This window comes from Zonotrichia leucophrys, chromosome 7 (assembly GCF_028769735.1).
Source record: "Zonotrichia leucophrys gambelii isolate GWCS_2022_RI chromosome 7, RI_Zleu_2.0, whole genome shotgun sequence".
Classification (NCBI taxonomy): domain Eukaryota; kingdom Metazoa; phylum Chordata; class Aves; order Passeriformes; family Passerellidae; genus Zonotrichia; species Zonotrichia leucophrys.
The window spans coordinates 21,012,970-21,037,676 of record NC_088177.1 but is presented as its reverse complement, the minus strand read 5'-3'; the positions used below and the strand labels follow the sequence as shown (position 1 = coordinate 21,037,676).

At 41.5% G+C, this 24,707-nt stretch overlaps 1 protein-coding gene across 3 annotated transcripts; it reads left to right on the top strand.

The window, feature by feature from the left end:
- The first annotated feature begins 4,180 nt into the window (after positions 1-4,180).
- Positions 4,181-15,322, top strand: CD28 (CD28 molecule). 3 transcript variants are annotated; one of them, XM_064718263.1, is made up of 5 exons: positions 4,181-4,335; positions 10,446-10,799; positions 11,058-11,176; positions 11,276-11,362; positions 13,842-15,322. In XM_064718263.1, exons 1-5 carry the CDS (start codon positions 4,281-4,283, stop codon positions 13,977-13,979), a joined length of 753 nt encoding a protein of 250 aa, XP_064574333.1. In that variant the 5' UTR covers positions 4,181-4,280; the 3' UTR covers positions 13,980-15,322. The 3 variants fall into 3 exon arrangements, with proteins under 3 accessions (XP_064574333.1, XP_064574335.1, XP_064574334.1); XM_064718265.1 differs by lacking the exon at positions 11,276-11,362 and having other exon boundaries at positions 13,845-15,322; XM_064718264.1 differs by lacking the exon at positions 11,276-11,362.
- The last annotated feature ends 9,385 nt before the right edge of the window (positions 15,323-24,707 follow it).

Genomic DNA, 24,707 nt, shown 5'->3' with positions numbered 1-24,707 from the left:
TAAGCTCTTTGGAAGATGCTTCTTCTTATTTAAAATTGCTTTAATATATCTGCAGTGCTTATTATCTCTTTTGTCTTCAGCAGGACAAAGAAGAAGGAAGTCAATTACCTCCCTCTGAAAGCAAGGGACATGCCAAACTCCTTTGTTGCTGTGTCTTCCATGGTAATATGTAGGGTTCTTCACCTTCTCTACTCAACAGGAAAAAGCACTAAGCAGTTCAGTCAACAAAAATCCTTCTTCTAGCCCTAATCTCTATATGCTTTTATTACACAAGATTTAGTATACATATGTACTCACCTGTGGGTCTTATTTCAGGTGTTCCTACCCAAACACTGGTGTCTAATGAAGCAGCAGCCATATGTCAGATTACAGGCAGGTGACAGAAAGTTAATCATGCAGCTTTGAGCCACTCTTCTGCTACTCACTAATCAACCTCCTTAAGACTTAAGATAATTGGCCCAGCTGCAACTCCTTAGGGGTAAGATTACTTTCTACACTATCTTTATTTTCTTATATTCTATCCCCCTACAGCTAGTTAAAGCACACTTGCTTATAAGCAAGATGTGAAAGAATCAACCTTCCATCTGTACCAAGGGTACATAGCACTGTTCAAATTAAATCATTACTTGGAGCAGCAATGGAAGGATCAAGATGCTTTAAGAGTTGCAGTTGTAAGAAAGAAAGCATTTACTTTAGCAGCTGACAATGTACAAGTATGCCGAACAAGCAAAAGAATGCTACCTATATTTATTCACTCAAGGCCTGTGTCGTGATTCTTTATGGTAGGGAAGCAAGAGGAAGATTGTCTCAGACAACTGTTAAATTTAATCTTACTATGTAGCTGCAGAACAGTATAGGGATATTAAAGTTAATTGTCTATAGTAGTTAAAAGGGAATTTTAGAGACCTACTGTCTCCCATCAGACTGGACTTTTCAGAAATAAGTGAACGATAGTATATTAGTGCAATTATTCTTCTAGTGTGTATATATCTTTTTATTTGCTGGAGAACAAGAGTATGTGCTGGGAACAATTATGGTACTATGCAACTTCCAGTGCCTGAAGGAAGGCTTAATTTATTTTAAAATTGCCTTCTAAACTATCCATTTGTTTAATCATAACAAATCTGGAATGTCCTTCTTCAACAGCTGAACACTTGGCTGAGGATATGTGGGTCATTACCTCCTCATTCTCTAATGTAAAGGCAAACTGGCAGCCTGCTTGGGATTTCCTGGTACTCTTAAAGATATCCAGAAATATCCTTCAAAAACCTTTCAGAAGGATATTTTCCTTCAGAAACCATACTGGATCCTGTTGGATTTTTCTGAAACTCAGGTCATAGCTCATGTCAGTGCTTAGTTTTTAACAGTGGCATGAAAAACTATGCTCAAATACCTAGACTGTTGTTTTATTTACATACAGTAATGAGTAAAAAGCCCAAACTCATACTCTAGATTCTTGTGTACCCTGGAAAACTATTCACAAACCTTTAATTTACTTCTCTTGGACTGCAATTTCAGCCATTTTGTGATGGGATGGAAACTTTTTTTTTTCCCAAACACGGCCAAATGGCATTTTTAGCTCTTTCAGTGCTCTCACAGCTCTCATTCTACTGAAATTACAGTGTTAGTCTGGATTTCCATTGCTGTGATAGCAAGCAGATCCTGTCTGCCAGTGTACAGAGAGACTCAACAGACTGAAATATGAATGGAAAATGGGGCAAGAATAGAAGTCAATACTGCCTGAATTAATTTTACTGCAGAACACCCTTGGGTAATGCTCAGGATATAGAAGGAGAGATACTTTGAGAGGTGGAAGAATAATGAAAATTTAAAAGTGAGGGCATACTGACAGAGATTTTCACATTCTTTTTTCCTAGATAAACTTTTATGTGGTTTGTCCTAAGTACAAGATGGTTTGCTGAAAGCTAAAATATCTTCTTCCTCTGCCCTCAGGATAATTTTGGCAAAAGAAATAGATCACACATGTGAAGTGGTGAAGCCAAGTATCTAAGTGATTGGAAACTAACTGTTTAAATTAGAGGAAGAGATGCAATTTTGAGAAGGAAAGGACCCATACCCTTGGGAACACGAGAGTTTCAAAGTCCTAGAAAATCAAGAAGTGCAGATGAGCCAAAAGCTATTTGGGGAAAGAAAAGCACCTTTCCTTACTCCAGAGATCAAAGAAGAAATGATTAGGCAAAACTAAAATCACAACTAAAAAAAGATTCTCTGAAAAGGGCAATTCATCAACACAGAGAAAAATGATCCATCACAGCTTGGTCTCCAGAGCCACAGTGGATAATTGCCCAGTGGCCCCTCTTTCCTCTCCTCCATTCCACCAGTCCAGTCCCTGTTTGCACTCAGTGCCATGGTATGTCCTCACAATGGGAGAGGCACATGATGAGCAAAAAGTGATGAAAAGGAATAAATGGGACCTCACCTAGAGAGTGCACACTGTTCCCTCAGGTTTTTGTTAATGGTACTCTTAGAGCAGGATCTCTTCCTGCACAGCTGTTTCCATAGTCTGGTTTCCACCTGAATGGTGTCCCTTTGCCAATGACAGGGAAATGAATGGCACTATCTCTGTCTCTGCAATATATTCTGCTAATTCTGTAATGAGGGTAAAAGGCACTCCTTGTGTATTTCCAGTCCATATCCCAAATACAGAAAGGATCTGACAGCCAAGATGCAGATTATGTAAATTGAGTTACCAGAGCCAGAAGATGCTACCAGAGCCAGCAGTGGGTTTTCATCTCTGTGACACAATTCAGCAAAAAGGTACTGAATTTTGTAACTTTTTTGAGGGATTCTCACTACAAGTTAAGCAGAGACTATTTCATTGGTAACTGAAGTTACACTCATATGACTAAAAAAAATGTGTCAGAATATTTATCTAAATACAACAAAAGTAGGCTAAGAAAGAGAGAATCTTATTTTTTTCTCTTTTGTATTTTTAAAATAATTTGAGGGAATTCCAAAACTTTGAGTGTTGCAGGCGACTAACACTGATTATGAAACAAAAGAATATTGTTTAAATTTCTAGACTGCAGATAAATATACCAGCTGAGGCTGTTCATAAATTGCATTTGCAATTTCTGATAAAACATGGTCTAAAGGCTTCAGGTACTAAGGGATAGGAAAGAATAGTACATGGTTCTTCACCTCTCTCTATAACTGCCCAATTTTCTTGGAAGTTTTCCTGCTAAATGCCTTCCCTTTCCTCTCAAATAAATCAAAGATAGGGACAGGCATTGATACGGTTAAATATTTCTACTTTGGCAAGTAGAACCACTACTATACTACTTTGTATAACTACAAAATAAACAGTTAATAACCAGAGCTCCTCACAGTTATAAATGCCATCACCTGGCTCTCACAACGTGCTCTTGCAAGGGAGGAGGTGACACTGAGCTTGCAGAGCAAAGGAAGAGAGAATGTTTACCTGATGAGCTCAAGAAAAACCTTTACATAAGGCAGCCTCCATGAAAGCACTGACTGAGCAATGTGCTTGCTGCATGCTGCCTTTACTCTAGATGTTAACTGGATTACAGTTGCACTCATCATAAACTGGGACGTTTTTCAAAATGTGAAGGTATTCCAGATCACTTATTTCCTGCATTATTGGCTCTGCATTCAAGGCAACAAGCAGATGCAGAGAAATTACTATGAACAAAAAACTGCCCAAAAATGTCAGTGTTCCCAGGGGCTGGGAAAACAGGCAGAAGCAACATGGCAGGCCAAGAGAGGAAGATTTCTGCTCCTAGGAGTGAGGAAAGGTGAAGGTTCCTGAGCACACAACTTCCTGAGGGGCCAGATCTGGCCACCAGGAACTTAGAAACTGGTGTTTGCATCTCCCGTCATGATGGAACCAGTATACATGGGTATGTACTCTTGGTAAATAAAGAGCACTGCATCTCTGGGGAATTCCATTCCTCCCTCACAGGAGCAGCCTTGCGGAGCTGCTAACATAACCACTCCTTGCAATACAGGGCTGGCAGACCCTTCTTGAAATGAAGGCTTCCAGCACTTTTAAAGCATTACTGAGCTTCGCAGAGGTAACTTCCTAAGACAAAAATCATCAAACAATTAAACTTCCTGTTCAAGCATTGCCGTTACAGTTTTACTTGGCAGTGTACCACGTGCTGCAGAGAGAGGTTGTGTGAGCACCTGAGGGTGCAGCCCGGCCACACAGGGAAGGCAGGCTGGTGCTGCGGGGCCCTGGGAGTCGCGGCAGTGCCTGCAGGGGGTGGAGACAAGGCAGCGGGCCCACCATTAACACCATGCTCCTGGGGATCCTCGTGGTGCTCTTCTTCATCTCCACTGCTGATGTAACAGGTAACAAAAACCCCCCACATTTCAATCCTTTCCCCTATTTTTTTCTCACTTTGAAGGTCTGGGAAAGGGGAGAGGCAGCATGCTGCAATTGGATCAATTTGATATAACGAAGAGGCCAATTTTTCTCCTGCCAGAAGTATCCCTCCAAGATGAGACCCAAGAGCTTTCTTTTAATTTGACTTATCTCTAGATCCATTTGGAAATTGCATGCATAAGTAGAGGGGTGTTTATTTCACCTACCCCTGGGTTTAGCAAGTTCTGCTCACGAGTGCCTTTTCTTGGGGGCAGCAGGTCTGAGCAGACCTGGCGCCAGCACCTCTCTTGGGGCAGACTCTCCACATCCCCAAATCTACTTCTAAAGCTTTAGGCTTCCCCATGGCCTGGCTTGGTGTCATGGGCTCCAGTGCTGAGTGCAACAACATCCTCACAGGTTCAGCAAATAAATGCTCTAAAGGAGAGTTGCTTACTGAGCTCAAAGGTGGAAGGATGGGACTTGCCAAGTTTCTGATTTTTGCATTGTTTAGCAGTTTACCAATACTAACTAGACGTCTAGTTTCTTTCTGAAGATCTTCAGGAAAAAGAAAAAAACTTTTTGAGATTTTGAAATCCTGAATCTTAGTGAATCTTCCTGACTCTTCAGTTGTTGTGCTGAGGGTATTTATCTTGGTGTTGGCTTGCTGATGTAGTGTTCCTATGTTCAGACCTAATACGTCTTTCCAATGGGTACATTGCAGGCAAAGCAAGGCAAGAGATGCTGGCTTTTGCTAGGATCATCTTGAGACAGACAATTTTTCAGACTGCTGGCTGTGAACTTCTCCAAATATAAGTGTTTTGTATTTTCCAGGGAAGTTACAAATAGGAATAAAAATCTGGTTTCCAGTACAAAATTTAGAACATAGAGAACATCTTAAAACGTCACTTTTTCTAGTATGAGAGATGTAACTGAATATATTTTTTTCTTATTTCTATATTATTCTTCGGTAATTCTTTTCCTTAGTGAAGGCATTGTTGTTTGCATGACACTGTGATATATATTTTTTAAGAAATCATAGGGGTTTTTTTCCTTGTCCTTTCCCATATTTATAATTCTGTGTTTGCAATATCATAATTATTTCCAGAGCAGGCCCCTGGATTGTAAAAGAAGACACTAATTCCAGGAGGGGATAAGAATCAGCAGTAGGTTAACAGTTCTGAACACATTTCCATGAGTTGTGAACAGCTTTTAAGCAGTGCTTTTGAATTGCAACAAAATAAATCACAGTGTGTGGTTCTCAGACACAGGTGTTATACCATGGCTTTATAGACACACATACACTTGCTTTGCATGAAGACCTTGTGTTTCTCCAACAGATTCACCAAGATTGTACAACTTCTTAAAGAGAAGCACATGAGGTCATATGCTTCTCAGGGCTCTCATCCTTTCCCCATCTATTTTCTTCACTCTTCATTTTCAAGAGAAGTGGTCCTTAGTACGTGGAAAACATTAAGGCAGGTCAAAACCCTGCAGGACTTCCTCAAGCCAAGCGCACTATAAGCACTATAAGTATTTTGGTTTGGGAAAATCCACAGAATTCATCCTGTTGTTAGACTATACCAGTGGCTGCTGCAGGTTGAGTTTAAATCATAAAAAAGGACTTGAAATACTAGTTCAGTCATTTCCCTTTTGCAGAAACACTAACGTTTGCAAAGTTGGTCCTCCTCCCCTTTTTGTTGGCTAAATAATTACCTTGCTGTGGACTGTCAGAGATGCAGCTAGATCAAAGATCAAGTGTCTGGTATTTTGTGAAATAAGTAATATAAGGAGGTTCCCATTGCAGTGTACCACAACTGACCTCATCTTTTTACTATCCACATAACCTTCTGGCTTACAGGTTCTGGGGGTTAAAACCAACTTCTAACCTACCCAGATTACCAGAATGAAAAAGATGGATGGATATGAGGCAAGGTTAGCTGAGAGTAGGATGACATCAACTAATTCCTGTTTTAAAAAAACAAATCACAAACTGCCAAGAAAAACCCCTGTTGATTAAAGGAAGAGTGTCACCTGGGCTTTCTGGAGTACTCCTGCAGTATTTACAGCAAAGCAGGAAAGAGCCAGAAGGAGAGGTTCCCCCCAGCTGCCCATCACACAGCTGGGTGGCCTCAAACCAAAGTACAAGAGAAGGAACCTTGTATCTGGGAAAGAAGAGTAAGCATAATTGAACAACAAACCAGCAACAGCAAAAACAAAATAGCTTTGTTTATAACATACCTGTGTGCCTTTCTGCCTGTGGCTTAAACAAATTCCTTTCAGTTTTTTCATTTAGGTTTTTCCCTATCCCCCCAGGGAGTTAGGTGGTCTATTTTTTTCCTGTGCTTACAGAAATGCCAACTTATTTTGGATACTTTGCTCTGGAAAATAGCTTCTTGAAGTCAGCTGGCATAAAAAAGGAAGAAGTGCACTAAATATTTTAGCAGAATATTTTTTTCCAATAGCTGATGATGATTCATGAAGAGTTCTGGTGAAAAAAAAAAGCAACACCTCAAAATAGTTATTTTCCATACTTTGTCAACTCTATTTCACTTTCTTGGCGAATAGAAAAAAAAAAGCTTCAATGAAGTTTTGCTTGCATTGGGTTCAATGATCAGAGAGTCAGTATTTTACAGATATTATAGATGGATGGCATTTTGTTTCATGATCCAAAACCCCCTCACATGTGATTACAAGAAATATTCAACACTATAAAAAGCTTAACAAGCATTCAGAGATCTTACACACCATTGCATATAAATCCTAAGATCCCGAGAATGCTTGCAGCCTGTGTACACTGACTGAAATGATTTTACATTTTTAAAGTCACTGCTTTTTGAAACTGTAAACGATTATTTTTCATAACTGGTGTTTTCTTGGCTGGGTAAGGCCAAGATACAGGTATTTATTACTACACAGCATGGCTGAACAGAGCTCTGAAGTGGCAATCATAACCCTACTTAGGGGAATGGAAACACTAACTAAATGTTTCAGAGTTTCACCATTTAACAAACCCAAAGTGACACTTAGAAGGAAAAACTGTCTCTGTGAAGGCAAAAGCAGCCTTAGCCCATGTTTGCTTGGAATGGGCTAGATCCTACTAAGAATGTAGTCAAATCCTATTCAGATCATCCGGGAAGTGAGGGATGTTAGGCATTACTCTGTCATCCTTATGAAAGTAACACACATTTTAGTATGACTGACTTTCTTCAATTTAAAATAACCTCCAAGTCCAGAGGAGGAGGATGACAGCAGGGCTTCTCTAGCATGCCAGTGGGGTAAGCTTGCCTTGCCCCTGTTAGCATTGCAGCCCAACCAATTCATGTGGTGCTAATGAGTTCTTCCTATAAATGAAAACAAAAATATCTCCTTCAATTTGAACTGATTTGTGAAAGTAGATTTGGGTGCTTAACTTCAATCATGTAGGAGCTGTCTTCATTTAATGACCCACAAATGAGCATTTCCCACTGCTCAGCCAGTCTCCATCCCAGCATCAGCAGCACGGAGCTGGGTTATCAAGCCTAGCCTGCAACACAAGGCAAGCAGAGTGGATTATAAATACAAGAGGTGAAAATAAGTTGAAGAAATTTATCATTTTAGTTAAGTGTATCAAAAGAGATTAGTTGCCAATTAGCACTATGTCATGGCAGGGACATAAATAGTCTAGAGCTGTAGTTAAACAGTGGAGTTCAAGGCATGAACTCGCAGGTCTAAACATCAGGAATACAGGTTAGCTGATGACACCAAAAGAGAGGGGGATAAGTCATTGGGATCTGCAGAAGAGTCTAAATAACATCTGAAGGCAGTCCCTCAGGGATGGGATTTTCAGTGTTCTCTGACTTTCCTCTGGCGACAGAGAAAATATGATGAGGCTGAGCAATAAATATCCATTAGTTTTCTGTAAGTACTAGCAATGAAGACAGGCAAGCATTTTTAAGTGTAATGCTTCTGTCTGTTCTGGGCCCCTATTTTGGCTGTCAACTCTGAGACAGAAAAGGTCTCCCCTGAAGGTGTATTCAGGTGTATTCCCTGTGACAATCAGGATTGTAGTAGTGCACAAATACTGCAAAGCAATAGAATAACTCTGTCTCAAGTGAGATGTGTAGAATTAAGCTCTGCTAAAGGTGGGAAAATTCTACTGCAGACTTGCAAACTGCCACACAGGCCGAAGATCAATTTTCTCGCCAACAAAAACATGATCAAATACCTTGTCTAAAGCAGTGGAATCCAAACCTCACCCCTTACTAGAATGCCTTATAAGCCTATGTGAGAGCTTTTGTCAGAAAATGCTGATTCAAGGAAACCAAATTGTTTTGCTGAAATGTCTTCATTTTGATGAAAACTCACCACAGGCACCACCTTGAGTAAAGACTTGCTTTCTTACTCTCTTACTTAGCCACTCTGTCCTCGGATTCAAAGATCTTTGTCTCTTTCTATTGGAAAGCCTGGAAAGGTTATCCTTCAATCAAAGCTTCACAGTGTTTTGGTTGCCTGGACATGGAATTTCAGAGCTGTTATGAGCTCTCCTCCCTCACTAACAGTGCTGAGCAAAGAGATGCAAGGAGGATAGGCTACAGTCTTTCTTTGCTAAAGATAGCCAGTAGAGCATTCCCTGTCTCACATCTCCTTCTCTTATTTGTAGCAAGGCTGGTAAATGAGACTTTCAATAAGAGAATTAACAGCTTCAGCAGTTTCACAAGTTCTGCTGATAACAGGAGAACCTGCTAGCCAAAGGTTGTTTTTACTACCCACACCTTAGCACTAGTCCTTGCTGTCTCATGCATCTCTTGTGTTTACTTTCACGTTCATCCCAAAGGAGTATCCTGCTCAAGAGGCTGGGATACTTCATCTTTTTGTGCAGGCATGACTGCAGTAAGCATAATTTGGTCCTAAATATTGTTAAAAACAGTTTTAAACAGTAATTTTCTGGGCATTCTGGTTCTGGCCTCCTTCCCACTTCATTTCCCTTACTAGCCTTTTTGAAGTCTCACCACATGGATTAAGTAGAAAGAATCTATGTTTGCACCACATTTTGAGGACAAGAGGCACAATTGTCATTCTAACAGCCATGGTGATTCTCAGGGATCTGTAAAAGACCATCCAGACCTCATATGAGCTGAGCTTGCATGAAGACTTAAGCAGTCATATAAAAGCTTTGGCAGGTCTCTAGATTGAGAGCCACAACTCTCTTCCTCTTACTTAGGTGTCATCATTTGGAAAGAAGGGCCTCATTTGTGCAGGATGGCTTTTCTTGGAAGAAGTTGTTGTTCTGCATAGTCCTTGCTATGTTTCATTGTTTGGCAGATGATAGCACAGAGGTCTACATGTCAGAAAACATTTCCTGTTTATGTATCAGTCTGGTCAATTAAAATTCAATTATACATTCATGTGACATGCTTTTTTCAGGCTTTTTTCAAGTGCTAAGTGCCAATGCAGTGTCAGATTAATCAGCTTCTGTGTCCCTTGAGAGATTAAGAATCTACTACAGCTGCTGGCTAGAGAAATTACTTATTTTACATTAAAATGATAGCAGTTCATGCTTTTAGTGTTCATTGCCCAAGGTCCAAACCCTTGAAATGGTTCAGCAAATCCACCTGCAGACTCTTCAGGAGTCCTTGAATTAAAAAGAAAATGTATAAATAATATTCTCTTATCTGACTGCAGTGTCAATTCATAGTATTTTCACTCCATAATGTTCCCCAGGAAACTACTGGCTAAGTAAAGGATAGACTAAGAAGGCCTTAGCTGTACACACAAGCACACAGGTGCAGACTAGGCTTCTGAGCTCTGATGTTACATCTTAATCACAGGACGCTGTCTCTGCTAGTGTTCTGACTGAAGAAAAACACTCTTGATCTCAGTCTCCCCTAAAGACTGTGTAATATTATTTACATGCAGGTGGATTGCTGCAACAGTAGTTGCAGTGAGAAACTCTGTGAGAAACTGCTTCTGCAGATGGGTGGTTTTGTACTCCTGGTAGGGAGTGTCAGCAGGGGAGAGGAGATATGGAGAAGAGTTGCATGGGAGGATGTGGGGTTCTGAAATCTCATACTATATTTTATAAACAAGTGCTCTTCTCATTATCTCCCCTCCCTTTCAGAAAACAAGATTTTAGTGGCTCAGCATCCTTTGCTCGTTGTAAGTAACCAAACTGCAACTCTAGTTTGCAACTACACATACAATGGGACAGGGAAGGAATTTCGAGCTTCGCTACACAAAGGAACGGACAGTTCAGTTGAAGTTTGCTTTATTTCATGGAACGTAACCAATATTAGGAGCAATTCGACTAAAGAATTCAACTGCCAGGGGGATCATGATAAAGACAAAGTCATCTTCAATCTTTGGAACATGAATGCCAACCAAACTGACATCTACTTCTGCAAAATTGAGGTCATGTATCCACCCCCATACGTCTACAATGAGAAGAGCAATGGGACTGTCATTCATGTGAAAGGTAAGCTGAGAAACCTCTGTAGGCCAATATCCTCCCTATACACACTCCCTACGTAATGACTGGAGGAAGTTTGTTTCCTTAAAAAAAAAAAAAAAGTTGGATTGCCTGGTAAAACTACGTTCCTGCTCTGGACTTCATGAAGAAGAGATCTTAAAATGATGATTAATAAAAATGACACATTGGAACAAGGAATAAATAAGCAGAGATTGATGGTTTTAATTTCATGTACTTAAAGTTTTCTTTGCTCTTTCCTTAAAGAGACACCCATCCAAATACAAGAGCCTCAGTCTACAATTCCTTTGTGGATTCTGGCAACAGTGACTGGAATTCTTGCACTCTACAGTATGCTAATAACAGCAGGTTTTTTTAACTATTGGGTAAGAAACTTGTATTTTCCTTTTCTCTGTATGCTCTAGTAGTTCATTTCTCAGGCTATACTTGCCATGTTTACCACTAACTCACCGATACCCCTTCAGTACAGGATGACAGTGTTTCTTCATCCCAGCTATGTATGCACACCCATGGTGTACCCCAACAGAGCTGAAACACCAGATGCTCTCCAGGTGGGTTGTCAGGCCTCTGCAGTGGAGTCCTACAGCAGATTGTGATGCCACAGTGTTGGCAGTGCCCTGCACACCCGCAGTTCCGGGACACCTCTGCCTCATTTCTGGCAAAACCCTATGAGACTATACTGACAGGAGCTCACCTACAATAAAACAATCTATAGGGAGCCCTCAGCCCAGGACCATCTGCACTGGTGTCTTGTGTCTATCCAGCAATTCCCTTGAGCAACCACTATTTCTGGCATCTTGACTACAAGGGAGTAGGAGCACCTGGATCTCAGTAGCTCCTTGTCTGTACATCAACAGTAAGAAAGCTGAGACAGCCTTATGGCTCATAATTTTTACTCTTTGGAGAGTTGACTGGCCCAAGTTGCATCCAGTTCTCCTCCTGGCATGATACAGGGGCAGCAGAAGGACATTTTCCTTGACAAGTCTTAGGACTTGATCTCCAGAGCCAATTTACACTACTTACTCCATGTGAGAAAGACTTGAACATAGAGAACTCAATTCCTTCCACTCTGACTTTCCCCTCTATTTTTGTTGTTAAATAGCAATTTTCAACACAATGATTATTGGATAGCCTGTATAAAGGGTCCAGAGTCTCTGCCAGGTTAAATGTTGCATGTATACAGAAAGCCACTCAATGTCACTGCTAGCTGAAGCTTAAGATCTGCTAAGTGTTTCACAAAAGGCCACTTTCTCAATCTGTGGCTATTTCTAATGGAAAACAATCAAAGGGGGCACTGCTGCAGGAAAATGGAAAGGCCAGTTAAGTGGTTCTTCTTTGTGCCCTGTTGTAGAGGCTGACTGAGGAGAGCTGAGAGGATTACTAGAGCAGCTGCTGGTGTTACAGTGCTGTGCTGCAGACGAGATGCTATAGCTTCAAATCCATCATTTACAATCTGAACCATTTTCTCTGTGCTATATTCATTTGCTACCTAATGGCTTCACACTTTGCCACTAACACATCTGCCCCCAGCAAGGGTGACAAGGCTGCATTGCCATGTGTGCTGTTTGCTGCATCATTTTTTACCTGCTGTTATTACTGCTAGTAGTATTTTTCAGATAATATGTATTCTAATTGTGGATGTATTTAGAGTGGTGTTGAATGTAAATACAGCTGCCTAGAAGAACTGTGAATTGTAAAAAAAGGTCCTAATCATGGTACTCGACAGACATGGCAAGCCTGATCAGTTCCTGAAAGCAGCTAAAGATTTGTCTATTTTCATACAGTTCTGCCTTCCCTGAAGGAAGACTGCTTTCCATTGCAAAAGTAGCAGTCTTTCATCCTGTAACAGCCCAACAATCACTCATGCTAGCAAAATGTCTTTCTCCCATGCAAAAATACCTTCTAGGTGAATCAGAAATCCTGTATTATGGAGATGAACACAGAGATAAAGCTTTGTATCTAATGCTCTACATGCACTGACTGCATTACATGGCTTAAGCAGTATGTAACTCACATTCAACCCTTTGCATATACAGAATATTAATGTTAAAAAGCTTAAAATATTTCATAGTAACTGCCCCACTCTGCACATCCAACATAATTCAGCCATCAGATTTTCTAATGCAAACCTCCTCCAATTCCACAGCATCATATGCATGTATACTGCAGCATATGCAACTATTTCTGTCCATGGGAAGGGAATTTCAGTAAAAAGGAGATCACAAAAGAGGGTATGATCACTATTAAGGAAAAAGCATGGAAGCACTTTACTTACCCCTGATCAATAAAGCCTTAAGCTATGTAAAAAACACCAACCTTTTGCACAGCCTGCAGCAGTCAGAGGCTGAAATGCTGCTGTAGCCACATACTTCCTCTGTGATTTTAGGCAAATTATTTCACCTGTCTTCTGCTACTCTTATTTCTAAAAGAGTTGATTCTTCCCTTGTCTCACAGGAGCATTATAAGCAGGAATCCAACAGTAGAAATAAGATTTTTGAGGCCCAGATTAGGAGACATAAAAGATTAACACAGCTCTGATTCTTTCACTCCTTGAAGGAAGGTTCAGAACAACATATGCCTTGTGTATTACTGCTGTAAATAGTACAAAAATCATAGTCTGGGCTGATTTTTCATGCTCTTATTCTGTTTGAGTTAAGCTAATTTCTCTTTACTTCCTAATAAATGAGGACAGCCTTCACAGCTCAAACTCTGTTTCTGCTGAATCATTCCACAGATGAGAGAGGCAAGATGATGGTAAGAGGCATCAGTTTGTATCCTTGGTGTGTAGCATTCCTTTACCTGAAGAACTAACACTGTTAATCTCCCACCAGATAAGCTGGAGACTTACTTTTAGGTTGGGCAAATTCCACAGATTACTTGATGAGAACACATGTTCTAATTATTTTGTAGATGTATTTAAACTGAAGCCACCTTACAAATATGCCTGCTTCCCTGAACAGGGACCTAGGGCCAGAACTGTCAGCAGCTAACATGAGAGTTTTCACAGTTGTCTTCCCCCTCCTCCCACAGCAGAAATCCAAGAAGCGTCTGTACCACCAGAGTGACTACATGAACATGACTCCCCGGCACCCTCCGTACAAGAACAAGGGTTACCCATCCTATGCACCAACGCGGGACTACACCGCCTATCGCTCCTGGCAGCCCTGATCCCACAGGAGCCTCGTGTGCTTCCGGGCAGACACGTGCTCTGGGGCATGGAAGGAAGGACAGCCTCTCACCTTCTCATCCTCTTTGTTGCTGTTGATTACAGACACCTACACCTAGCAAGTGTTAACTAAACTTTGATCATTAAAAGAAAATCCAGACCAACAAACCAATATAAAAAGGGGGGGCGGAAAGGGGGAAGTAAAAAAAAGAATTTTTCTCCATGATGGCTGAAAATGAGGCCCAGCTTGTGTTGAGGGTTGTCAGTGGATAAGATGGAAAGATGGCATCAGACCTCAGAGCTGGTTTCTTCCTAACAGTTGTGGTTTTGCTCAACTGTTGGAAGAAGCAGAACTTCTGATCTTTTCCAATTACTACTACCACCTTAGATTTAATCCTTAATTTCCTTCCCTGTATTTTTACTGTTAAACCTAGCAAAATGTAAAAAATAATATTTTTTCTCTGTAACACGAAGTCACAGTTTGAAGTTCAAAACACATGCTTAAAAGAAAAAGGTCAGTCAGAAGGCATCCAAGCTATTACGCTATGGAGCAAATGATCTGCCAGGACAAATCAAGCTAATAGAAAACTAGTAAACCTTCAACATATGAGTCCTTAGGCTGGACACCTTGTAAATGTTCATAAGGCCATCTGCAGTCATGACCAAGCAACTCCACAGACCGAAAGAGCGAGCAACCTGAAGACAAAATCAAGACAAGTGGGAGAGGAAGAAAGATGTCTTCATCATGAACAACCCCATTTCTTTTTTGTTTGCCTTCTGCATCAAGGGAATGCAAAGTCATATATGAAGCATTAGAAACAGAGAGCTCAGATTTTGAGAAGATTTTTACTTTATTTTTTAATTTGAGATTTCAGAAGGTATTCTCCTGAGTCCTCCTGAAAATTCCTGCACATCTTCTGGCACCTAGGTTGTACCAGAGCTCTTCCAAAAATCTGGGACAAGTTATGAGTAACTAAAGACCACTTAAATTTTTTTCCTGTAAGTATCTGGTTTTTGGGGTGTGAGAGGACTCTTCATTCTCAGCATTGTAAATTGGACATGCAAGTTCTCAGACATCTTCAGGATCGGCTCTGGGCACTTTGAGGAACTTTGTGTTACCTGGAAGTTGCTTTTCTCTCTAAAGATGTTCTTCAGGGCTGCTCCATGCCAGAGCAGGACAAAGTCATTAGCAAAACATGATCCATTCTTTCAATCTAGTATATTTACAATAACAGGACATCCTAAATTGTAAATGGGGTTGCCTTGGCATAAAATCCCTTTTCATACTGAGGAGACAATGTTTATTTTATAAAGACTGCTGAATAAACAATTTTAAAAAACCACATTCCCATCTTGAAATAAAATTTGGATTGTACAACATTTCATTTCCTTCAAGCTAGGATAAGAATATTCTTTCTCTCTTTGAGGAGGCAGGGTGAAAGTAGAGATGTGGAAGCATGACAACAATCTACTTTGATGTCTTAAGCCAAGAAAACAACTTTGGCACTTCCAAATTGGAAGGTGTTTTTTTTGAATTTGCTGACTGGGCCTCAGATCTATCACTCTGAGTCTTATATCACCATGAACCATGTTCCTGGAGGGCTGTGCCACCTCTGAGCAGCAGTGAGGTGCCCCTTGCCCCAGCCAGGGACAGCAGCATCCTGATGGCAGTGGCAAACAAAGCCAAGAGGCAGTGCTGGGTCTTCAGCATAAGAATCCAGTCATGAACCTGGCAGGCCCTGAGAGCCTTGGTCTGGTTCAGTTCAGCAAACTCAAAAGCTTATGATTGAACCAAAGAACTTCAAAACAAAGTCTGATTTATTTCTTCTCCTTTCCCCTCACCACATTGACAAACACTCCAAGGCTGACATTTTTCCACATACAGTTTTTTCACTGCACCTTTGTACTGCAGCTGAGGCAGCTAGGAGCACGTGCACAGAGCAGAGGGGAGGGAGCGAGGCACACTGGCATCGCTGCATGGTCCCAGCCTGGCCCTCCTTGCTGGCACTGACACAGGGATGCTAATGCCTTGCCACCTCCCTCCTTACTTGGAGGGGAGATATGAGTGATCCTGTGCTGGGGCACCCAGCCACTTCCAGCAGAGAGCAGCAGGCTGAGCACAGCTCTCTGTCAGGGTATGGCACCGTCTTGCCAATTTCCAGGCTGTCACTGTGTGGCACAATGACACAATGACATGCATGATCACATAGAAAACCACAACTTCTAGTACAAGTATAAGGTGAGATGGCAAATGTGTATCAAACCCACAAAAGAGAATGGATGTTCTTTGCATAAACTGCATACATACATATTTAGGTATAGATGCATCTATTTCATTGCATATATATTCCCTAGAGTTTTATTATACTTTTGGCAATCTCCTTTTAAAATTATTAAATAGATACAGTACATTAAATCTTGAATGAATGTATTAGGCCTGAGGCTAGTCAGAGGAAACTATTGCTTTCTAAAACAAATATTGGTATAATTTGCTTTCCTTCCCCTAACACTTTTGTACTTTCCATATTTAAAAAATACTGGTAGCTCCCACGACATGATACTGGAAAGTAAGACCTGGAACATCTGCAACAAGTATTAATTCATTCAACTGACCAAAAAGGAAGGGAGATACAGGGAAATATCCTAACATGAAAAAATGAGGAGAATCAGGACATGAGAAATCCTAGCACTGTGTTAAAATGGACATTGCTGTTACATCAAAGCTCTACAGGGACATGAATTGCAGACTGTTGGAGATGGGATACCAGCAAATTGCTTTTATCCACCACTGTAAAGGACGAAAATAAAGTGTTTGCAGAGAAGCAAGCCAGTTAAGCCTGGAGTCTGCACATGTGGATCAGCATAGTCGACAAGCAGCAATCATAATTTATTCCATCTGGTTTTAGGCAATGCATAACATGCCAGGACCGTCCTGTCCCTCCCTGGCCCTGCCTTTGGGGTCTATATGCTTTTTATGGGATGATGTAAAAAGAAACCTCCCTCTGCTGCAGCTCTGAACTTGGAAACGGTGCCTCATGGAGGGCAGAGGTAAATCAATAGGGTTTTCTGCCTTACACATAGGTTTAAATTCAAATGCACATATAATCCTGCCAAAGAGTGATTTGATTTTTCATCCTCCTTTCCCCCACTTTTGGGTGTCAGTGTAAAATGAACATCTGATCTGCAGTCATCACATCTGAACAGCAATCAACATACGTTGCAAGGGGTCAACCAAGGGTTGTGCAGCTCCAGCCCCCTGCATGCTGATTCCTGTTCTGCACGTCTCCAGCACAGCACAATACAACAGCCTGCCTCTTCTTTGCTTCCAGGAACCAAAGCCCTAGAAGACTAATGCCAAGGAGGTAGCTTGTGTTATCTCTGCAGTCTTGAACCTTCCCCATTGGGGTGGTCAGGCTTACTAAAGCCAAAAGTCTTGGATGTTCCTTCTAGTCTGAATATTCCAAATTCCAGTATCATCCTCCTGTATAACATTTTCCCCAAATGCCTCTTATTTCTTCTGTAGCTATAAATGTGAATCCTGCATCTCTGCCAAACAATATCATATCTTCCTTCTTTGTGCATCATCTTGTCCCTTTCGTTGCTATTCCAGACTCAGCAGTTCAGGAATCTATCCTATTTGCTAATCTCTAACACCTTTGAGCCTTCTACATGTACTCCTTCCTGACTGGTTACTTGCTTCACAAAGACTGTCTTGTGTGCCACATTCCTCCTCAGCTTGGGGTAGGGAGTTGCCATAGGAGATTGAAGCCATGTGGTGATTGGATAGGTACATGTTTTCTGTTTGAAGGATTTGGAGGGTCTTTCATCCCTTTGATTTTTCCCATCATCTTCAGATTTTCAGTTGTGCCAAACAGCCACGTGGGAATCCCACACACCACATGCTTCCCACGGTGCATTTAATTTCTGTACATTTCATTTCCTGTGCATAGCAGGCTCTTGGCTATGGCCAAGTTCAAGCTGTCTGCAGACATGCTCTGACAGCAGAAGCAACTTCGGCTACTGATGGTTTGTTTGACTAATAAAAACATGGTACAAAAAACTCGAGTTTTAAGAGCACACAGGCAAAGGCTTCAGTGCTAAAGATCAAATCTTTCCACTCTCAGCAAGGCTTTTGCTGTGTGACTGGAAAATGCGTTATGCAAGATGAATCACAGGCCAAGACATAATTTTGTTAGTCACTCATACTAACCAGAAAACAGGTTAGGGTGTTGAGAACAGGATCAGCTTTGTTAAGGTTTAGTAAAGACTGGGGAAGGCTGAAAACAGCATTAAGCAGTAATTTGTAGCCAAAGTCAGTATCTTTAAGTGGCTGTGAGAGGGAAACAAGCTGCCTATCTTGATGCAAATGGGTTGTTCTTCCCAATTAGGTGCTTTTGTTAGAGCATCACATTGCAGTATGCTACTATTCCAGCCTCGAGGGCATGCAGATAGTATGATGTGGCCAATTTGGCTGACAGAGTATTAGGAGGCTGCCAATTTCATATTAACCCATTTGCAAAGAAACAAAAAGTTGAATGATCTCAAATTAATGGTGGGTTTTTTGTTTGTTTGCTTTTTTCTTTTTCTTACCAGATCTTCAGAATCAAGGCACTGGTTCTTCCTCCTGCTCCTGCTGTTGTTCTTTTATTAAAAATAAAATATAACTTTAGGTCACATAAACTTACCAGGAACACTTCAGTTTCATTCATCTGACTATTGAGATTATGAGGAATTTTCAAATGTCACAGTTTTCATAGCCATTGTATCATTATGTGGCTACATCATTCCTTTTCCTTATTGTCTTCTTTTTCTCTCAAGGGAACTTTTCTGGATTGGTTGAAAGGTTCTCATGGGTTGGAACAAATCTAGTTTTTCAGACAGGAAAGATTACTACCTAACCAGCAAAATCAAAGATGCAAGCAAGCAATTAGTAACAGTTCTGTGGAAATTAACGTAGTGGTTTCAATCTGGTAGGAGGATCAAATAGCCAAAATTTTTATAATATCCTTTTCCTCTAAAATAAAGAAGCTTAATAAATTATATGCTAAAGTACCTTAAAAGACAAGAGATCAGGTTGCGAAATTAAGAAATCAAAGACAGGAAATGCCCGAAGGAAGCTTTCCTATCCAGCCTCCCTTCTGCCCCCTCGTGTGACCGGAGCGGCTCTCTACGCTCGCTGCGTTTCCCCGCTCAGCCGAGCCCACGCGAGCGGGGCCGGCCCCGCGGCCTCGCAGCGCTGCAGGGAGGCTCCGGGGAGGGCCGGAGCAGCCGCCCAGCGGCGACAGATTCGACAGCAGCTCGGGCCCTTCGCACGGAGGCTGCAGCAGGGCACAACCAGCAATCAGGCCAGCTTAGATAGTAGCTAAATTAGTGCCCGACAGCCTCCTCAGTGCCCCACTAAATTAGATCACTCTGTCGTGAGTCAGAATGAACTAATTTTCCTGCTATGCTTGCTGCCTGTGACAGCCCTTGGGCTACTTTAATCTTCAAACACCAGTGGTCAAGATGAGAGCTGATTTATTTTTTTTCCTCGTGAAAATGATTAAGCAGATTGCTCACATTTCTTCCTGGGATTCTCAATCTTCCCCAGACAAATCAAAACTGGCTGCAGAAAGGAAATTGTTTATCAGTTTGTGTAGCTCATCAGCTCCTGATACTTAGGGACAGATGCTGAAGTCCAGGCTGGAACGACGCCTTTGGGAGCATTATCCTGTCTTTGTAGCTTTTTCTCTCATTAGCTGAAGTAATGCCAGTGTTTTATCTTAACAACAACAAACAAGTGTAAGACTATGAAGATACAGAATTGGACAACAGGGGAATAACCTCTTTCCCTCCTACAGACACACACTTGACACTACTTTCAAGTCCAGCCCTGTAAGGGAGAAGTTCACCAGTAAGGATGGAAGAAGCAAAAGGGGTTAAAGGAGAAATCACTCTGAAACCTCTTAGTGAAATTCTGGAAAAGTCCCTCAGGGAATGGAAATGAACAAACCAGCTGCAGGATGTACTACACAGCTCAGATTTTTGCCTCTCCCTAGCCATACACTAGAAAGAACTCCTAAAAACTCCCTAGTCCTTCTTGCCTCAAGAAGTACTTTTTAGTGTTTGGCTGCTCTGCATCATTGAGACATAAGCTGCATTGATGGTGAAAGCCAGGTTAGGTCCTGTGTGTGGACTTGGGTGCACAGTCGACTCCCAAGAAACTCTTGAGTTGAAAGCACAAATTGTGTCCAAAGGGCAATGGACGAGCAAACTGTCTGGAAAGGTAGGATGGATGAATGGCTGCCTGCAGGAAAAGGGAAGTTAAGCAACTCCAGAGCTTTCCTCCAGCAACTCAAGAAATGCATTAGTTTGAACTGCAGCTGTAGTGGATTTCCTCCAATCAAAGCAGCTCTTGGAAGGATGAAGTGATTATTTCAAGACCTTTAAGTCAAAATAACCATATATGTGCAAAAAAAGATTTTAAAATACCCTTAATTTTGCCTTTGCTCTTTTCTTTACTAAAAGATTACTTACTTACAAATCCTACATTTAACCTGAATTATGAGGTTTTTAAAATCAGCATTCCTTTGATGCCCCTTTTTAAAATTTTTAAAAAATTTTTATTAAGGCATTTATGTTGTAGTTCTGCAATATGATTTCAAACCACTGAGGCAGAGGCAAAATGAGGACTGGGGTATAGGCAGAGTATATTGACTGCAGTTCAGTCCAGTCACAGCATAGCAGTACCCACATGCTGTAAAAAGAATGCAGGTACAAAGTGGAGTTCAAAGAGTCCACAGGCTACATGAACAACCTGGTGAAGAAATGTCAGAAACAAGCAGCAGAAACCAGCTCTATTTTCCTACTGCTGTGGCTTTGCTTGGTGACGATGACATACAAAGATTAAGCCTAACTGCACGAGCTCCAGTTGTTTATCTCCTTTTTTATCATCGCCAGTTAGTGGAGGAGATGTGTGGGTGTCACCTGCAAAAAAAAAGAGGTTGCATTTCTGAGAGAAAAATATCTGCAGATCCAAAAAGGCAAATGGTCTTGTTTAATTCATGCATATCCAGTTTCCTTCCTGTCACTAATCTGCAGCACTGAATTTAGTCTCCTGGATTTCCTTAGGTTTATTATGCTGAGAGAGAGTGCAAGAGAGAGGGAGACAGAGAGACTTGAGCAATATTAAGTGCCCAGAATGACTTCAATCACTGGGGTCATTTGTAAATCACTAAGATAGCCTGGCTCCCAGGGCATGGAGTTTGATTTTCCCTCCCCCCTGCTCCAATCTGCTGAACTATGGAGATTTGCAACAAGAAAAGCTATCTGCTGTGCAATCAGTTTACAGAGTAACATTTTTTTGGTCTGCTATTGATGGATGCTAGCAGGAACTGGAAGCCCTGGGTTCATGACACAAGTGAGGGTCCATGGAGAAGTTGTGGTTTTTCTGTCCTTGCATGTTTATGCCTGTGACAGAATGAACCTCTGCACACAGTTAAACACTGCATACATTACACAGAAATCACTAGCTGAGAGATTTAAAGGAAAGGCATCTCCTACATTGGATACTGAGGGATACTTCACATATGGACATGTAAACAACTGTACAGACACAGATACAAGCTTTGGTCTTTCCTCTCCATTATTATGTATGTATGTAACTATGAAATAAAAAACCCCAAACAAGTGAGCATATGTCTTGAATTGCACATTGAGCACAGTATGCTCATTGCATCTAAGGTATCTCTAGGTTAATAATGTTTGACTTGGCTGTGTGCTGACTTGTCAGCAGGGTCAACTAACCAGCCACTGAGATATAAGGAGTATCAAAAAATTTATAAATTCAGACTATCTGTATTTAGAAGTAAGGTTTTCTTACACCTCCAAATTTGCTGTAATTTGCTCTACCCCTGGACTTGAGATATATAGTCATAAGACTTTTATCACTAAGCCCAATGACAACACTGATAGCCATTCCTTTTGACTGCAGAGCAGAAAGTGGGTTCCCTGTGGCGCTGCTACAGCTATTCTAATCATCAAAAGTGCATGTTGCACTCTTCTTGTGCCCCAGCTACAGCCCAGGAAAACCAAGGTCTTGAATAACCCTTCTTGCCCCAAGTGCAAAATGTGACATTCACCTTCCCCACTAAACAGACCTCTTTATAAAAATTAAACTCACTTGTTCTCCATAGCTGCCATAATGAATGCTTGGTCTATAAAGGTTAACTCCTTGCTCTTGTGAACCACAAGTTCTTGTGTTCGTTTACTGAGAGAAGGAATCCAGTTGATGTAGCATTAGTTGTGTGAGGAAGTTGCACATCTGTGCAACTTGGTGTGGGAGTGTCTTCTTCCCTAATGTAAATGCTGGGTTGCAATCTGGGTCAACAAACTGAAGTTTAGCACTTTTGACTACAGAAGAGTAGATGAAAAATATCAGAACCAAAAATCTGTGAAATTTGAGGGACTGATCAATTCAGTGCTGCCTCTGTTGAATGACGAGCAGAAGCAGCTGAGTAGCACTCTCAGATGCCTTACGATTGAGTTCATGCTGGAATCTCTCCAAGTTTAGCATCTCATACACATATGGATTGCAAAGACACAGTAAAATTCTAAAGGATCCAAGACAGTGGCAAAATAAAGAGAAACAAAAGGTTTTACTTGCTAAAGGCAAACAGGTTTTGTGCTGGCAACAGGAAACCAAGAGACAGTGCAAAGGATGTTGTGGCTGTTGGAAGGGCCACCACTGTATTGCTGTGCATACCTGGGTGACTCATCATCCCTGTGACGCTGGGTTGCACTCTGATGTCCCTCCTCTCCCAGCTGAAGCTGGCTGGCTCATCCTGCCTGGCCCCTCCGTGTTTCATCTCTGCTAGGGTATCATCTGGAAAGCACTTGGGCTGGCACTAGGATGGACTAGAGGCTGGAGTTGTGACATACATAGAATATACATGTGACACACACGGGAGTGATGTGCCAGTCCTTGCTTGAGGAGATGAGAAATGGAAAAAGGAAGTGAAGGGGCAAGCAGAGGTATGGTGCTTATGCACATGTATGAAGCTCAGCAGTTGTGAGGACAGAAAGCCCAACTGCAACATTCTTCACACTGCTTGTAAACTCCACCCACTGCACCCACCATGCGTACAAGTGCATCTTGTGGGGGACTCCTTGCTCCACAGCAACTAGAGGGGATAATAATTTCATCACTTGTAAAGCTTTGGGATTGGGATTTTTTTGTAATGAATTTTTCTCTGGTCACACAGTTGACCATCTCTCACAGGCTTTCCATAAGTTGAATTGTCCCCTAGCACTATGGACAGAGGATGACAACCTTTGGCTATCAGATGACAGGATTGGGAAACACGTTTCAATGAAAAAAGGAATGTCTGCTGCTGTGGGAGTAAAGTAGTAAAGCAGCATGGCTGTACACTGTCATAATAGAGTATGGCAAATTGAAGGCAGCAGAAAGTCAAAGATGTGTGTCAGAATTTGTCTGTGCCACCTGGTTGGACGCTTGTGAAGGTCATCTGTTCCACTGCTTTTCATGAAAGATTGGGAATACATCACATTACACAGCAAGAAGGCAAGTGAAGGTAATGAGTCTGACTTGGGAGCAGGAGCTTCAGACTGACACATTTTTTATTCCTCAAGAAGATTGCCAGGGTATTGAGAAGCATCCTTGGCATACATTCCCTCTTCAAACTGCAGAACTTACTTTGCATGCAAAGGATAAATTAGTCTGCAATTTATTCTTGCACAGATTACAAGCAAACCCATGTACAGCAAGAATAATGACTGATGTCTATTCCTTCATCTATTCCTGCAGATGCCCTGTACCTCTGTGTACCTGCTGTACCTACAATTCAACAACTTGCTGGCCAAGATCACCTGTACTGGGAGGTCATCAGAAAGTCTTGGCAGAAGCAAGATGATGTAAAGATGACACAGATAATGTAAAGATGACACAGGGAAACAGACAGGTGAGCTTTGTTGTAAGCACTGCCTCTGAGCTTTCATTGGCACTTTCTATGTATTTTCCTTATTGTGACTGCAAGCTCTTTGTACAATGCCTGGGATTCCAAGTCTTGGTCAAGGTCCTCATTTTGTAGTGCAAATGACAGGGATAACTTCAGAAGATGTTTTGTCAGCTCCTCATTCCCTTCTTCAGTAAATGTCAGCACTAAGAGCAGCAGAGGGGAAAGTATGAAACCAAACCTGCAAAGTTGCAGGGGCTGGGACAGAAACACCTAAATATTCTCATTTTCTTTCTTCCACACATTTCACTTCCTTTCTGACATATCTCTTATTTACCACTTGGAACACATCTGGCCATCAGAGCTGTGGTTTTTCCAAAGCTTATTTTTCACTTTATCACTTATTTATATGGCTGCACATGTCAACATCAAAGGGAAACCAAAAAAATAATATCAACAGAGAGCTCTGTAAGTGATCTCTCTCACTGCACAACCCAGAAACCACAGGTGATCCCCTCACACTGAATTCAAGCACAGCGCTGCTCTGAAATAGTTCCACGAGAGAGAGATTTGCTGATGCTTGACTCGCAACAAATTTGCAGCATCATGGTACTGGGGGAAAAACAAGGAGGAAGAACAGAGTTTAGATCAAACACAGGTACACAACCCAGAAGACAAATGAGTGCTTTTCAAAGGGCAGGAGGAAGCTTTAGACCCACACCCCTTCTGCCCCTCACCCCCACTCCCACCATTAGAACATGGAATGCATGTTCTGAA

Excerpts from the sequence above, each read along its gene's own strand:
- CD28 (XM_064718263.1), top strand. The coding sequence starts at position 4,281 with ATGCTCCTGGGGATCCTCGTGGTGCTCTTCTTCATCTCCACTGCTGAT. Across the intron at positions 4,336-10,445 it reads CTCCACTGCTGATGTAACAG|AAAACAAGATTTTAGTGGCT; the intron begins GTAACAAAAACC and ends CCTCCCTTTCAG. Across the intron at positions 11,363-13,841 it reads AAACACCAGATGCTCTCCAG|CAGAAATCCAAGAAGCGTCT; the intron begins GTGGGTTGTCAG and ends CTCCTCCCACAG.